At 36.8% G+C, this 17,600-nt stretch overlaps 1 protein-coding gene and 1 long non-coding RNA gene across 3 annotated transcripts in view; one reads left to right on the top strand and one right to left on the bottom strand.

The window, feature by feature from the left end:
• The window catches only part of ACAA2 (acetyl-CoA acyltransferase 2), a 28,553-nt gene that overhangs the window by 8,681 nt on the left and 2,272 nt on the right, over nt 1–17,600 (top strand). Inside the window, exons 2-8 of the mRNA XM_045377777.2 lie at nt 2,835–3,001; nt 6,170–6,298; nt 7,900–8,016; nt 9,347–9,494; nt 11,299–11,474; nt 12,023–12,152; nt 16,269–16,339. Of these exons, the coding sequence (XP_045233712.2) occupies nt 2,835–3,001; nt 6,170–6,298; nt 7,900–8,016; nt 9,347–9,494; nt 11,299–11,474; nt 12,023–12,152; nt 16,269–16,339 (938 nt within the window). The remainder of the gene's footprint in view (nt 1–2,834; nt 3,002–6,169; nt 6,299–7,899; nt 8,017–9,346; nt 9,495–11,298; nt 11,475–12,022; nt 12,153–16,268; nt 16,340–17,600) is intronic.
• Nucleotides 12,119–17,600, bottom strand: part of LOC102129152 (uncharacterized) — a 128,528-nt gene continuing 123,046 nt past the window's right edge. For both annotated transcript variants that reach the window (XR_010582848.2, XR_001486816.4), the window contains one exon: nt 12,119–12,249. This is a non-coding gene — a long non-coding RNA (uncharacterized lncRNA). The remainder of the gene's footprint in view (nt 12,250–17,600) is intronic.

Here is a 17,600-nt window from a genome sequence, read left to right on the forward strand (position 1 = left end):
GATGTGGAAATGTGCACTTAGATTGTTTTGGAGAGAATAAAGTTAGTATATGCAAAGTGCTAGCATGAAGTCTATTGCATAGTAAGTGTCCCTTCTATGTTAGCTATAATATTTACCTTGCAGAGTTGTTGGGAAGATTAGCTTTTGTGTGGAAAGTGATAAAATGTCTGGTATTTAGTAGACGCCTAATGAATGTCAATATGATGAAATGGCTATAACTGATGCTGCTTACTGATATGCCAGTTTTGCACTGTACAACTCTAATGATGATGAGTGAGTACCACTCACGTCATAATCATATATTTGTATAGTCACAAGTTTTTTTGGCAGATGGTAGTAGGTGATTGGGAAGGGGTGATTTTCATTTATTCATACAAGGACACCGATTTAACTAATAGTGATGCTGCAAATGTATAGTCTTAGTGTGTATTAATAGATGTGTAGATAATTCCTCTGTATTCTTTGTGTTTAGATAAAATGCATGCTGTTTTGTTGTATTCTAAGGGACACATTTTAATAGGATGTTGGCAAACTACAGTGTCTTTAGAGGAAAGCAGTCAGAATTAATGTCAAATGAAGAACTATTGAAAGAATGCCTTTAATGTACCTGAGATGAGAGTTACTGGGTTTGGGGACTTACAGGTTAGCTGACTTCAGATACTGGAGGTGGGGGATACACATGTAGAAGGTAACCTGTTTTGCCCATTTTTTTCCTAAGAGTAAAAGATAATAGTGTTGTACCTGAGCGAGTTAGAGAAACGCCACATTTTGAGACAAATTTAAGAGTCCTTTATTAGCCGGTGACCGAGAGACGGCTAACGCTCGAAATTCTCTCCAACCCGAGGAAGGGGCTTGATTTTCTTTTATACTTCGAGTTAGGAAGGGGAGGGGGAGCTCAGTTGCAACAATTCTACAGAAGTGAAAACATGTAAAAAAGTTAAAAAGACAAATGGTTACAGAGAAACAAACAGTTCCAGGTGCAGGGGCTCTAAATCTTTCATAAGATGTTATATATGTGTGCTCTGCCGGACACAAACTCAAGGCTTTATGGTGTTATCTCTTGAGCAAAACCCTGGGAACTTGTACATTGTTTGCTTCAGTACCTTATCCGTTAATTGGACTCTTTGGTATGAAGGAGTCCTTGAAACCTTGCAAATAACGGAGCCAAATGGAGTTTGTCCTCATCCGGCTGTCTCAGCTAAGGAAGAGCTTATTCATGTGGAAACAAGGCTAGGTGATTAAGGGAGAAAGGGAGAGTCTAAAAACAAAGTTAGTAAAAAACAAGGTTAGGTATTATAATAGTTCACCTTATTATTTGCAGTCTGTAACTTGAGTCATCCTGTGACTCTAGAACTGGTGGCATATGTAATTCAAATTCAAAGCAGCATATATTCTATAAACTACATCGCTATCTGTGTTGGTGCTTTTGGATAGAACTAGAATTGGTGGATGGAAGACTTTGTAAGCTGAGTTAGTTCAATATAAAGAAATATCATTCGTTGGGGCTGGGAGCAGGTGGCTCACACCTGTAATTCTAGCACTTTGGGAGGCCGAGGCAGATGGATCCCCTGAGGTCAGGAGTTCAAGACCAGTCTGGCCAACATGGTGAAACCCCGTCTCTGCTAAAAATACAAAAATTAGCTGGGCGTGGTGGCAGGTGTCTGTAGTCCCAGCTACTTGGGAGGCTGAGGCGGGAGAATCACTTGAGCCCAGGAGGCGGAGGTTGCAGTGAGCCGAAATCGCACCACTGTGCTCCCAGCCTGGGCGACAAGAGTGAAACTCTGTCAAAAAAATAAGCAATATCATTAGTTTATGTTGTCCATTGATCAGCACACTGCTTCATGCAGTAGAGTATGTCCTCCTACTGAAAGTTTTCTGGCAGAGGTTTAGAGAGAAGCTTTTGTTAGGAATTTTTAGAGGGAGTTCTTAATAGAGTGAGTGGTTGACCTCAGACAACCCTAAGGCACCTTCTAGTTTGGAGATTCTTTTATTGTAATACTAGACAATATACTCCAGCACATAGAAGGATTTTAGTTCTCAACAAATGTTTCTAGCATTGTGAAGCATCAGAGAACAAGAAAGTTGTCTAACCAGAATGGCTTTACATCACAGTGTAGCAGGACGAGCAGCAGTCAAAACTCCTCAGACACTTAAAGAAGGAAGAGGCTTTATTTGGCTGGGAGCGTCCGCAGACTTGCATCTTAAGAGCAGAGCTCCCTCAAAAAGAAATTCTTGGCCCTTTTAAGGGCTTACAACTCTAAGGGGTCCACGTGAAAAGATGGTGATAGATTGAGCAAGGGTGGGGAATGTGACTGGGGGCTACATGCATAAGCTAACACAACAGAAAGTTTTGCAATGCTTTTTCATACAATGTCTGGAATTTAGAGATAACACAAGTAGTTTAGGTCAGGGATTGATATTATTATTATTATTATTATCATTATTTTAACTACCAGGGCCGGGTGGTAGCACTAGGCCATCTGACTATTTATCTTACTTCTGTTTCTTTTTAACTTTTTGCTTTTTTCTTTTCCTACTGTCTTATAAACTAGGCAAGGGGTGGGGGGTGGTGCACAGGAGAAGTGGTGGTCTCCTTCCTTAACAGCATGCAGTGCAGTTCTTGGTACCTGCACGTAGGTAAAGATCAAACTGTCAAACTGGTGATCCTTAAGACTCTGCTTCCGTGGGTGTGACTTATTCTAGGTATTATTGCCTAACAGAAATTTCCGTCATCTAATTTTAAATTGTGTAAGGTTTCACGGTGAGATTATTTGAAGCTTTTAGAGGTATTTACTAATATGTGATGGCTTACAAATCTCTTCTTGTTGCAATAGGTGTGTTTGTCGTTGCTGCTAAGCGAACGCCCTTTGGAGCCTATGGAGGTCTTCTGAAAGACTTCACTGCTACTGACTTGTCTGAATTTGCCGCCAAGGCTGCCTTGTCTGCTGGCAAAGTTTCACCTGAAACTGTTGACAGTGTGATTATAGGCAATGTCGTGCAGGTTAGTATTCACTCCTATTGCTTGTTTGATCAGTTTCTAAAAATAATTCCTTTAACGTATCATAATGGTAAACAAGTTAATAGTTATAGACCTTTTTTTTTTTTTTTGGGATGGAGTCTCGCTCTGCTGCCAGGCTGGAGCACGGTGGTGCAATCTTGGCTCACTGCAACTTCTGCCTCCCAGGTTCAAGCGATTCTCCTGCCTCAGCCTCCCGAGTAGCTGGGATTACAGGTGTGCACCACCAAGCCCAGCTAATTTTTGTATTCTTAGTAGAGACAGAGTTTTACCATGTTGGCCAGGGTGGTCTCAATCTTTTGACATCGTGATCCGCCTGCCTCGGCCTCCCAAAGTGCTGGGATGGATGACAGGCGTAAGCCACCACTCCCAGCCAATAGTTACAGACTTCATACATTCGTAATTTTAGTAATTTCTGTGACTCCAGAATCAATGTCATGCATAATTCAAAGCATCATATGTTCTAGAAACTGTATGTCTATCTGACTTGGGATGCATTTCAGTGCTTCCTAAATAGCAGATTGACTTCCTTGGCTTACTTGAAGTTAACTGATTTTCTCTGTATGCCACCTTAGTAAACCCAAGCAATACAGCACACCTCCCCTAATTTTCTTACACATTGTAGGAGCTTGATCAGTGTTTGTTGTAAGAAATAAAATGCTTCCTTACCCTCTGTCTTGCTATGTGTGATGTACAGAATCAATCACTCATATGCAGGTAATTGAAAATTCAGAATTCCTTTAAAGTATACAAACATATATTGGATACCTAGTTAGAGGCTATTATAGGTGCTATGGTACCCAAGGTGGACTAAAAGGAGGTAATAATCTAATGAAAAAGATTACATATATATAGATATTTATAGAGATATATATATATTTGATCAGTTTCTATATCTTTCATATATACACATATGTATATATGATATATATATTTAAAGATGTCAATGATGTGATCATTGCTAAAGGAAAGAGAATGACAATGGACACAGAAATCACTAGGCCTTGCATTTGAACTTGATTCTGTTCATATTGCCATTGTGTTATCTTCACATCCAGAAAAAGCAGCGAGTTTTTTTCTTTGGCAGTTATGTCTGTTGAACCTAAAATATTTTCGTAAAGAATTCTCGATATTGTCTTTTGTTATTTTTATTTTATTTTGTAGCTTTTACCTCTGACCTAAGAAGGCATTAGAACAGATTAAATAGAAATTGGATACTTTTGGTTTTTGTGTGTTCTAGAATTTTAAAGTTTTCCTTCTAAAATATTTTTTTTTCCCAGCATGTATTCTCTCAAACTTTATAACACAAAGTCACTCTAAATAGTATTAGTTTAATTGTGTTTGTGCCTCTGTTCCTAAAGACAGTTTTTCTTGCCTTAAGTTTTCTGTCAGGCCAAGATAGAGTTTTCTTGTAAGGATGTTAAGTGCTTAACAGGTAAATATTTGGGGTTAGGCCTTTATGGTTAAGAGAGAACAGAATATGCTTTGAATGACATTTGACAAATACCACAAAGCTGCTTTTCTAATTGAGTTTAATATTATTAAATATCACTTGGAATAAATGAGTTTTACTTATTTTTTAAGAAACAATGAAATCCAATGTGGATTCTTTTTCTTTTTCTTCCCTAATTACCCTGGCTAGAATCTCCGATGTTGAATAGAAGTTATAAGAAACGGATATCTTTGTCTTATTCCTGATTATAGGGGGAAAGCATCTGGCCTTTCACGTTTACGTATGATGATAGCTGTGGATTTTTTATAGATTCCCTTTGTCAGATTGAGAAAGTTGCCATCTGTTCCTAGTTTGTTCAGTGTTTTTGTCATAAAAGGGTGTTGGATTTTGTCAAATGCTTTTTCTGTTGACTGAGATGATCGTGTAAATCTTTTTTATTCTGTTGATATGCAATATTTGACAAACCTTGGCAAAAGAATATCCATTGACCAAGAAGTTTTTTAATGACATTAATTTGTAAAATAATTTCATCTCAGTCAACAAATGAAAGTTAGTAGATTAATTGATGTTATACTGAGTTCCTCCCAGTTTCATCTGCATTCAAAACCCTTAACTTATAAATGTACTGAATTTGTTGAGTTTTGAAAAACTTGAAACCTACACAAAAGTTAAAAGAATAGTACAATGAACATCCTAAAACCCTGTACCTTGATAGACCAATTTTTTACATTTTTGTCAGACTTGTTTTTGCTGTTGCTAACAGCCTCCAAAACAGGCTGTTAATATTTTTGGTTGTTACTGTTTTTTGTTTTTGTTTTTTTTAAGGCATTCTTTTTATTCAAAGTGTGGTTCTTGGACTAGCAACATCAGCTTCACCAGGGAAATGGTTAGAGATGCAGAATCTCAGGCAGACATAGACCTGCTGATTCAGAACCTACATTTTATTATAACAAGATGCCCCTGTATGCATTTTAAAGTTTGGGGAGCGGTGGTCTACTCCTACCTCTTACTCTCCTGACCAGTCATTCATCTGTCTTCTCCCTAAGTATGCAGTTCTCAGCCTGTTTTACATTAGAATTACTTGGGATGCTTTTTAAAAGTGACTACTGATGCCCAGGCCCCACCTCCAGCCTTTCTGGTTTAATTGATTTGCTTAGGAACTTGAGCATGAGTATGTAATAAAGCTTCCTAGGTTATTCCAGCCTGCAACCAAGGTTGAGAACCACAGCCTCAGATACTTCCTCTGTTAAGGAGCATACTACTTTAGGATAGCCTATTCCATTTTTAAATAACTCTAATTGTTATAAATTTCTGTCTTATATTAAGGACTTAGTGGGATTTCTCTAAGTGGCAATTATCTTTAATATATTTGAAAACCAATTGACTGTGGTTACACATTATGAATATATTTAAATAATACCATTGAACCATACACTTAAAAATGGTTAAAATGGTAAATTGTGTTATGTGTATTTTACCCCAATAAAAAAATAGAAAAAAACCCTATTGACTATAGTTTTTAGTCAAATTGTAAACATGTATTAGATATAATATGCTGTACTTAGATGTATTTTGTCCTACCTTAGAGCCATATAGTTTATCATTTTTGATAGATTGCCAACATTTCCATGTATTTGGTGCTTGTTCTTAATTACTAGATTTATAGAGGATATTATTTTTATTTTCCTTCTCTCTTCTAGAGTTCTTCAAATGCTATATATTTGGCAAGGCATGTGGGTTTGCGTGTGGGAGTCCCAAAGGAGACCCCAGCTCTCACGATTAATAGGCTCTGTGGTTCTGGTTTCCAGTCCATTGTGAATGGATGTCAGGTATGGACAACATTTTTTTAAATTCTCTGAAAATATGTTAATAGTTACTAGAAGAAATGTCCCACTGCAATATAACACTTTAGCTTTAGGGAGGATTGCTTGAGCCCTGGAGGTCAAGTCAACCATGATCATACCACTGCACTCCAGCCATGGGCAACAGAGTGAGACCCTGTCTCCAAAAAAAAAGAAAAAAAAAAAAGCTAATAATGAACCTGAAAGTGGAATAAGCTTGTCACAAAAGGACAAATACTGTATGTTTAAGGACAAATACTGTATGTTTCTACTTCTTTGAGATACCTAGAGTAGTCAAATTCATAGAGACAGAAAGTAGAATGGTGTTCCCGGGGGCTGGTGAGGGAAAGTTAGTGTTTAATGGATATGGAGTTTGTTTTGCAAGATGAAGAGCGTTCTGGAGATGGGTGGTGGTAATGGTTGCATCACACTATGAATACACTTAATGCCACTGACCTGTACACTTAAAAATGGTTAAAATGGTATTATATACATATATACTTTACTACAATATTTTTAAAAGTTAATATGTTCATCATTCTTTTCAAGTGCTTCCTACATGCTAGGCACCCTGCTAGATTTACATTCAATATCTCACTTAATCTTACAACCATCCTATGAAGCAAGAACTATTATTATTCTCATTTTACAGGCAAGGAAACTGATTATAAAAGCCATTAAGGTTACTGAGTCGTAGAATTTGAACCCAGGTCTGTGAGCGTTAACTGTGAGGCACTGAATAAAGACTGTGAGGCAAGCAGGAACTCTCAAGAATTTAGGAGAGGATAAGGAAATGTGTTTTATTTCAAAGGAAGTGAATGATGCTGTTAGAAATACAAACTAGTTTGACCTTTTTAAAGGATGGTTGGTTAAATACATTTGTTTCTTTGAACACAGGGAAGAGAGTAAAGTGAAATTCAATTTCATTTGTAAAAGTCTTCATTTTATTACAAACAAAATAAGAGACAGAGGCGTATTTTAATAAACAATTTTCACATTAATTTGTTTCTATAACGATATATCTTAAATACGGACCTCATTTTTCTTAGTAATAATTTTAAGAAACATCAGGTTTTCTTAGAGGCTCATTATTTGCTGCTTTTCTGAGAAAGGCAAACAGTGGAAAGTGTTGGAAGAATGAAATGATTTCCTTGTTATGAGCCACCTAGATTGAACTAGTTCTTGTAAATCTCTGGTCTCGTTCGGATACCTCCATTAATGGGATAAATTTTTCTTTTGCCTTTTTAAAGGGTTTGTCCTTTATTATCTGCTGTACATTTATGCCAGATATTAATATCTCTGTTGATTTTCAAGGTTTATATTGTGTTAAGTATTACTATTCTTAGCCAAATGTAGGTAGGGCCTGTTACTCAGGCAAACATGATTGAAACCTTTTAGTTTTCTCCCCCTACGTCTTGGTAATGGATACGTTAGCGTTTGCTTTACAGTTACTTTAAAAGCATTTCCTTTTGAGACACTGTAAGCTAGGGTACAATATTTGTTGTATTTACCATTAATTTGTAAAATCAGTATGTTTCTTAATACATTGGGTACGGTTAAAGGAGTTTTTATTGTTTGTTTTTAAATAGGAAATTTGTGTTAAAGACGCTGAAGTTGTTTTATGTGGAGGAACCGAAAGCATGAGCCAAGCTCCCTACTGTGTCAGAAATGTGCGTTTTGGAACCAAGCTGGGATCAGATATCAAGGTTGGAACCATAAAAATTTAAAAGAATTAGTTCTTATTAGCATTATATAAGTAATTTTAACAATGTACCTTTTTATGGGAGTGAAAACTAATTTTGATACCAATTTTGTTGATGAGGATTGGCAAGATATGAATGATTAGAAGTTTGTAAACTATTTCAAAACTCTATTTTGGTTGTTAGTTTTGACATTTTTAACCCATATGAAATTAGATTCTATCTCAGCAGACCTCTAGTAGTATAATTATCCTGTGTAAGTGGCCATAGGCATGGGAGAGATGGAGGAAGGGAAGAAGTGGATTAAAAAGATAGACAAAAGGGTGAATTAATCTCCCTACTAAACAATAAGTAATCTGAGTAATTAAATCTTTAATGTGACTTATAGAAGTTTTATTTCTGGGACAATCTCAGAATAGATTTCTTCTTCATCACACAAAACATCTTTGAATACAGATTATATTGTCCCAAATCAAACAAAAACTGATTTTATCTTTGAGAGCTACAACTTGAGAATGATAGTACAATACTGATAAAGAATTATGTTTTCTTCTCATTCCCATGTGAAAGGGCTACTGACATTTTATATTTTTTAGCATTTTCAATAGTAATGTTTGACTTACACTGTTCACCCGGTTTCTCACCTGACCTTTTTGAAAGTTGAAAGGAATGAGACTTAAGAGAATCTATGTGGATTTTAGCCATGAAACACATTTGAGATATCCTTTATAAAGACAAGTCAGTGAGTCAAACATTGATGACGCAGCAAAATGGGACACACTTAGCAGAGACTCTAACTACTTGAATAATAATTAACAACCTTTCTGTGACTCTGAGAGCCTGTCCCAAGTTCTTTTCAGCCTCATAGTAACTGATAGAACCAGCTATTCCTGTCACTGAGGCACAGGATGAGAAAGATATACTCTTTATTACAGAACTCAGGGCTGGTTTACAAAGGTGGCTATAAGAAAACATTGCATGAAGACTCATTGTCAGGTTTTCTACAAAATATGACCTTGAGGATTTAGTTTTTGATTAGAGGGTAACTTCTGTGATCTCACCATGCACGTCTAGTCCTGTTGGCTGTTCTTAGACCCATATTTAGAGAGGGACAGAGAATGTGTGCATTTTATTGTGTGACATTGAATGTTCTCAAAAACATTGCATGTTTTTAGAAAATATCCCAGAACCGAATAGGAATATGAAAATAGTAAATGGTTATCAGAAAGTCTTAATTTTACTTTTGTTTATTGGAAGTGTTATTTAAAGAACTTATGATATATTACTTTTAAAAGGTAATGCCTTAACAAGTCACTTTATTAATGTCTTTTAATAGCTGGAAGATTCTTTATGGGCGGGATTAACAGATCAGCATGTCCAGCTCCCCATGGCAATGACTGCAGAGAATCTTGCTGTAAAACACAAAATAAGCAGAGAAGAATGTGACAAATATGCCCTGCAGTCACAGCAGAGATGGAAAGCTGGTGAGTGAAATTGGAAAATATCAGTATCTATAGAATAAATATCTATAGGAAATATTTTCATCATTTCTATTATGGTTATATAATATTTACAAATCATACCTTTAAGAATTATTACATCTTTTCATTATTCGTTTTTAGATGATTAGATATTTTATTAATTATTGCAAAATTAACTGGGAATTTCTGTTTTGAAAAAGTTAATACTACTTAAAAAGTGGTATTGCTACTTGACCCTAGATGGACACTTGAATTTTGTGCTGAACTGGTCCTGTTGTCAGTAGAACATGCTGAGGAATATGATACACTCTGTCAGAGGTGATAGCTCACTGTGAACTGGAATATAGAGGATGTCCTCTCCCACAAGCCATATCATAGTCATAAGAAGGGGTAATGTGTTTGGAAAAGACCCACTGGGTCTTTTATGCTTTCCTTCTCGCATTCCTAATTAAGAATCATTATACCTGACTCGGAGACTTAGAACTAGTCTGAGACTCTAGTTAGAGTGCCCTGGTGTAGCACAGCAGGTTGCTATAGCGCCAGTCCAAAACAGGCAATGTGACAACAGTTCAAGAAATGTGATATTTTAAAAATTAAACTGTTAAAGCAAGTGGAAACTCTTATTTAGGAGTATTAAATGCTTGAAGTAATGAGGATAAAGTCCATCTTAGCATTTCAGAAGGATAAGTGGAATAGAGCTGATGCCATCCAACTCATCTGTGTTTTTTTAGTTATATGTTCATAGTAGAAGAGGATTGGTCTGGAAGTCAAGAGTTATCAGTTCTGTTTCTACTTCTACCATGCACAAGTTATCAAGCTCAGTCAAATCATTTATTCACTGAACCTCTGTAAAATAGAGATAACAATATTTGCTTTCCCTATTTATCTAATAAGGTTGTTGTAAAATCACTAAGGGCATACAAAGAAAGTATTTTGCCAATTGTAAAGTGATACCCAAATTAGGTTAGTATGATTCCTGAGCCTATTTCCGAAGCTGTAGATTACTACAGTACATTCTAGTCAGTGGAGGTCAAAGTAGGTAAGATGTTTTACTTGTAATTGTATTAGTGATTGCTCCCATAATTTCTTCGTGTTGCCTATCACTGTTAAGTTTGTTAGATTACTTTGTGGCATAGATAACTTGGTAACTTTTTAATTGCTTATCTCACCAAAAGAAGTTTAAAAGGGGCATTAAATCCACTTAGTGCCTTTACGTCTATAGCTAACAGACAAATGCTGCTAACACTCTTAGCAGTACCTGGTTAAAAAAAAATTGTAGTGAAGAAATTAAAATATAATTTTTAAAAGATGCAAAATACATCTACATAAACACATGATGGTATCATGAATCCTCCAATATGGATGATAAGTTGTGTAAGTAAGTAGTAAAGACTCAGGCTGAGTGCAGTGGCTCGCATCTGTAATCCCAGCACTTTGGGAGGCAAGGAGGGCGAATCATGAGGTCATGAGTTCGAGACTAGCGTGGCCAACATGGTGAAACCCCGTCTTTACTAAAAATATAAAAAAATTAGCCGGGCATGGTGGTGAGCGCCTATAATCCCAGCTACTGGGGAGGCTGAGGCAGGAGAATTGCTTGAACCCGGGAGGCGGAGGTTGCAGTGAGCTGAGACTGTGCCATTGCACTCCAGCCCGGGCGTCAATGCAAGACTCCATCTTAAAAATAAATAAATAATAAAGACTCAATTTTAAAGTAGACTGTGAGGAAAGGGTAGATCAGAAATTGAATATGTTTGACTTATATTCATGTTTCTTTTATTCTTATGATAGTCTTTCTACTATTTTTCAGCTAATGATGCTGGCTACTTTAATGATGAAATGGCACCAATTGAAGTGAAGACAAAGAAAGGAAAACAGACAATGCAGGTAGACGAGCATGCTCGGCCCCAAACCACCCTGGAACAGTTACAGAAACTTCCTCCAGTATTCAAGAAAGATGGAACTGTCACTGCAGGGAATGCATCGGTTGGTATCACCACACAGATTAGCTTCAATTCTTCCTGATGTGTTCAACGCAAGATAATCATGAAGTATCTTGTAAATACTTTTTATGCCAGTCTTTAGTTGTTTAGCTTAAACTAATAGTGTTCATATTCAATCAATGTAGGTTTTCATAGTCCCACACAAAATCTTTTCATATTTATATAATACTCTTCTGATTTCTTAGTTTTTTCCGAACTAAGACATTTCGGAAACAAATCTAACTGGCTTATTTTGGTTTTCAAACTTTTTTTTCTCATGCATACAGTTCATCGTATTTTTTCTTACATCTACTCACATCTAGAAAGAAGTTTTTCCTTGACACCCTTTTCCTTTTTCTTTAGTAAAGTTGTGTTCTGTGCCTTAAAAAATCTCCTTCATCCACCAGAGTACCACTTTTCTAGTTGTTATCTCAGATTGTGCACTGGCTTCCTATGTCCTGCCATATTCCTGATACTACTACTCCATTAGTTCAAACCTTGATTAACTGGATTATTTTAGCCTTTAGTTATTCTAGTATTTTTATTTTCAAGGGGATAGCTGATGGTGCTGGAGCTGTTATCATAGCTAGTGAAGATGCTGTTAAGAAGCATAACTTCACACCACTGGCAAGAATTGTGGGCTACTTTGTATCTGGATGTGATCCCTCTATCATGGGTATTGGTAAGTTTGTAGTAAAACAAACCGGTTCTATAATATTTCTGGAGATAAGTCTTCTTTGGCATTTAGAGTCCTGAAAAAGTGGCCAAACCAAGGTCACCTGTAGAGAAAAGAAGATTGGTGATCAGTTTAAATAAAAAATCTTTATGAAGAACTATCCTAGACACAATAGAAAAACCAAGACCGTGTAAACTCCATGGAGGAAGTAATCATATCTTAGTGTCCATTTGAGATTTAAAAAATCAACACACAGTAATCATATCTTATTGTTCCTTTGAGAGTTTAGAAATCAACACACAGAAAATAACAGAAATAATCGAAACAGAAGCGTGATCCTGACAAGATAAAATAAATTATGAGATGGGAGAAATCCTGGGGTGAAATAGAGAAGGCTGTGTGGAGAAGGTGGTACCACAGCTCCTTGCTGGTTGTTTTACACACAATGAAAGTACCTCATTCAGTCTTCCCACGTCTCTAGTAAGGGAGACTTCTTTGTGAATTAGAAAATTGAGGCTTAGGGAGGTTGTCTTGTAAGGTTCCAAATCAGTAAGTGACAGCCAGGGTATGAATCCAAGTCTCTGAAATCAAGTGCTCTCTTCACTGTGAGTTAAACGCATAGTCTCAGGAAGTCAAAATAATATTCCTCTTGCTCAGGTGAGTATTAGCAAAATAAAGACTTATAAATAATTATTTAGATTGGTAAAGTACTAGCTGGAAAAAATTTGGAACTCTATTGCTGGATGCACTACTAGGAACCACACATGATGCTGAATTTTAATAGTTCATGTCATTCTCTGGGGGAACAGGGAACCAATTAGTTGCCTCACTTGGAAAAATAAAATTTGGTGCTCAGTAACTTTGATCTATCCCACCTACATACAACCTCCCACTCTAAGGAAAAGCCTGCCCTAGGGTATAGATTTCAGATTGGTTAGCCCTTTTTTGAGTAACTAAATTGTTTTGAGGTAGGTTCCAAGAGAGAAGGAGGAGAACCTGTTACCAACCTGTCATCTCAGAGATCCTTCAGTGTAAGCCTACGGGTTCTACTTGAACAATACCACTTACGCTGATTTGGGATTAATACTCAACCATATTTGCTGCCATGTCCCTTAGAGAAGACATATTTCTGTATAGAATTCCTAAGAAAGCTGGCATGTTCATAGCTTGTCGTCTCTCACTATGTGTCTCAAATTTATGTCAGCAAGAACTGCAAGATATTTTGACACCTGTGAAAAGTCAGTCTTAGAAGCTTATTAGCTTTCGGCTATCCACTATTGGCAAAACATAACTTTTGTCTTAGAAATGGAAGGTGGTGGAAAAATTAAACATCCATATGTTGTTATGGCATTTATTATTTTGATATCTAGGGCAGTGGTTCCCAACCCCAGATGATTGTCAAAATCCGCTCATAATCCCACACCTTTAGATTTTGTTTCAGTAGGTTCAGAGTGGAGCCCAAGAGCAGAGCTGGGTTTTGTTTTTTGTTTTGTTTAGTTTTGTTATTTTTTGACACAGAGTCACTTTGTCACCCAGGCTGGAGTGCAGTGGCGTGATCTCAGCTCACTGCAACCTCTGCCTCCCGGGTTCAAGTGATTCTCCTGCCTCAGCCTCCCCAGTAGCTGGGATTACAGGTGCCCACCACCACACGTGGCTAATTTCTGTATTTTTAGTAGAGACAGTTTCACCACATTGGCCAGGCTGGTCTCAAACTCCTGACCTCAGGTGATCCACCCGCCTCAGCCTCCCAAAGTGCTGGGATTACAGGCGTGAGCCACCACGCCCAGCACAAGAGCAGAGTTCTTTTGGTTTTTTTTTTTCCCATACACCTAGTGCTTTTGATGATCAAACAAATGTATGTGACATGGGTTGGTTATTTAATACTTCTTTTACAGTTTAACCGTATTTAATAGGTTCTGATAGATTAGCATAGCCAGTGAGCAAAGAAAGGGTTGTTTTCCTTCCTTCTGTTCCTGGGCCTGAATATTTGCCCTAAAATACAAAGAATGCCACTGTGGTAGGACTGTCATTTTTCCTCAGGGCTTGAACAGAGCTGTACATTCCAGGTGTCCCACAGTATCAGCTGCCCCCTTCATCTAGAAGCTTGTCTGTCACTTGTGTGTAGTGATGGGATTAAACAAGGTAACTACTTGAAGCATCCCAGATGAATAAGCGGGGAGAATAAGTTGTTGAGTATCAACTGGTTTGTTAATCTAACTTACTTACAAGAATAGTGGTCCTCAGTCCTATGATTACCTAACAACTAGCAATCCTTAGCCCTGCAGAATAGCTGCAGACCAAAAAAAAAAAGTGGGGGAAAGCCATGACTTGAAGAGAATAGTAGTGTTCTGAGGAAGTACACAGCTATAGAAAGACAGCACTCCCTGGAATTCCTCAGGGGTGGGCAATGGTAGAGGGTGGTGGGCGGAACTTTGAGCCTCTTCAGCTGGAGCAGTTCTGGCATTATCTATTACTCAGCTTCCTTATGCAGAAAGAATCCTGATGCTTAAAGAGAAAAAGGTTGAAAACCAATTCAGAGCATTATTGATGAGTAGCTTGATGCCCAGAGAGATGCACAAAGTTGCATAGCTATTAGTGACAGGAAACAGGACTAGTAATAAGGTCTCCTTTTCCTAACAAGAATACTAAACCTTCTTGAGTCCCAGTAAATAACAGTGGTCTGGGAAGAGTCCTTTAAAAATCAAGTTAGGGCCTAGCGTATTGTTATGGTGGATTCTGAGTTAAAGTGAACATACTGAGTCATGCTTGCTGTGTTGTTTATGCAGACAAGGAAGTGTGTACAGTGGTCTGAACATTGTCTACCTTTTATGTATCTGTCACCACTGTTAGCTACTTCATCCCCTGACCAGGCTGGATAACTGATGCTTTACTACTGAATACCCATCTCATTTTCACATTTTCATGCTTTAGACATACAAAGAGAATCTGGAATTGGATCCTGTAGTAAATCAATAGCCACATGAAACTGGCATTTTAAATTGAAATGCATTACCTGGACAGTCCTAATCAATAAGCACACGGTTTGTTGTCCAAAGAGCATTTTAACTGCGTGACAAAATAAATATTATATTTAGGTTTCATTATACCTTTCTTGTAAATACTGATTTTTGTGAAACTTGATGCTGAATATTTGACTACTTGCATTCAGCAGAACATACCACATATTTTTCTTTGTAGACATTTTTGGCAGTTTCATTCTTCAAGAACAAATAGAAAAGTAGATAATCATCTCTACCCAAATTTTTTACCTTTTGGAAAAAAATATGGATTTACTTAAATTATGAGCAATATTAAACTCTCATTAGATCATCAGAAATCTGGGAGCTAAAGTTTATTTCAGAAGTCTTATTAGATGGCATTGCATTTCTTAAATTAGAAGTTATGTTTTATTTAAATTTTCTGCCTACCCTTGGAGTTGTAAACATCACCTTACTTGATAAAACCTTCCCTGAAGTGCCTCGTAGCTTCCCATCTCTCTGTGCCCATGTGGCGATACTGCTGCTATTTCTTGCCTTTTATCCAAATGGGCCTGAAAATTCAGAGTGTAGCCACAGTAACTTCTGTGCTATGAATGCATATGGCTTGGCTCCCAGGAGAGCACTCACTCTGCCTTGGTCTTTGATATCAATTATGATCTATTAATATAACTGACTATAAAATCCCATATATGATTCCTTTGGCTGTTTTAAATCTTAAAGCTGTTTATGGTAGAACTTTTCATGTAATTCTTTTATCTGCAGTTTGAATGTATAAACAACTTTTCACCTTGGTTCCAGTTTATTTTTATTATTATTATTATTTTTTTTAAGAGACCGGGTCTTGCTGTGTTGCCAGGCTGGTCTTGAACTCCTGGCCTAAAGTGATCCTCCCACCTCAGCCTCCCCAAGTACTGAGATTACAGGCATGAGCCACCATGCCCGGGCCCTTTTTCTGCCTCTTTATTGTCACTTCATTTAATAGGTACTGTCAAGATAGTAAGGTTTGTGGCTACTAATAATTGCTGCATTATTTCTTCCTTACTTGGAAAGAAGGAGAAGCTTGATACATAAATATAAGATGACATTTATTTCTATATTTTTATAGAAGATTTTTATTATATAGGTCCTGTCCCTGCTATCAGTGGAGCACTGAAGAAAGCAGGACTGAGTCTTAAGGACATGGATTTGGTAGAGGTAAGTGTTCTTTCTTTTTTTACAACATGAATAAACCATGTACTTCTATAGCATAAATGACTTTAATTTGGTCTCATTGCTCTTTGAATTTCATTGTAGTTAGCCTTTCCAAATGATGTACATCTAAATAAATAGTACCTTCATTAGATGCCTTGTGTTGATCCTTTTCCCCACCTGGTTAAAATGCTTTACTTTTATTTGAATATTCAAACTGCCTGATTTCTCCTACTAAAGTATAAATTCCTGGAAATTTCTTACTACTGTATAAAACTCTGTTACATTTTAGACTATTAACATCCCTGTTGAATATTATATAAGGTGGGAGAAAAGTAACTTTAACTTAATTTAATAAAGTAAAGAAATGTAAAATAATTGACATAATAGAAAAGCCATATCTAGTACCAAATCTGCAAGTTTCTTGCCCTTCTCCCCAAATAGAGCCCCCTCCCTTAAATGTATCTAAATGTATCTTTGGCTTTTATACGATAGTCATAGCTTGATTTCGGATGCACCTATCATAATTTTTGACACTAGAACTTAAATTTATTGAGTGATCTCTTTTTAAATGTTGTATTAGCACTAAAGTGTCTTCAGCATTTAGCATAATTAAAAGAAGAGGTGGAGAAACAAAGATGGTTATATACGTTCCACACTTTTGGAGTATTTGAAAATTTTAGGTGATTAAGCATGTGATGTTGGCATTGGGAAATAACTAACAGAACAAAGGAAATCTGACTATATTTAATTCAATAGAGAAGGCGTAGGCACAGGTGTGATTTCCTCTATGATAATCTCTCACATAGGAAACCATGATTTCAGACAAGTGGTTTATCCTTAAATCTCTTCTACTTTTAGTAGATCACAGATCAGAGCCTCAAAGAGGCTGCTTAATTTATTATATTTGTGTCAGCAAATAGGTACCACTAAATTTCTCACTTTAGACTTCACATTTAAAACTATTGAAGTATATCTACTCTGGAAAGTTGTTCGTAATCATTTGTAAATGTATACATTCTCAAGGACATAACTCAGAACAGTTTTCCTAGGTTCAGAAGCCTAGTTTCACTACCTAGTCTAGGTCTCTTAGTATCTCCTTGAAGATGGCTCTGTAGAGTAGAAAGATAATGGTGGATCTCAGCACAAATGAGGCACCATCTTGAGAGACCACAGAGTATAGTAGGAAAGAGCACAGAATGAATTTTATCCCAACTCTGCAAAAGTTACCTTTCTTAGAATGAGTTTCCTTATCTATAAAGTTCCT

Source organism: Macaca fascicularis, chromosome 18 (assembly GCF_037993035.2).
Source record: "Macaca fascicularis isolate 582-1 chromosome 18, T2T-MFA8v1.1".
Taxonomy (NCBI): Eukaryota; Metazoa; Chordata; class Mammalia; order Primates; family Cercopithecidae; genus Macaca; species Macaca fascicularis.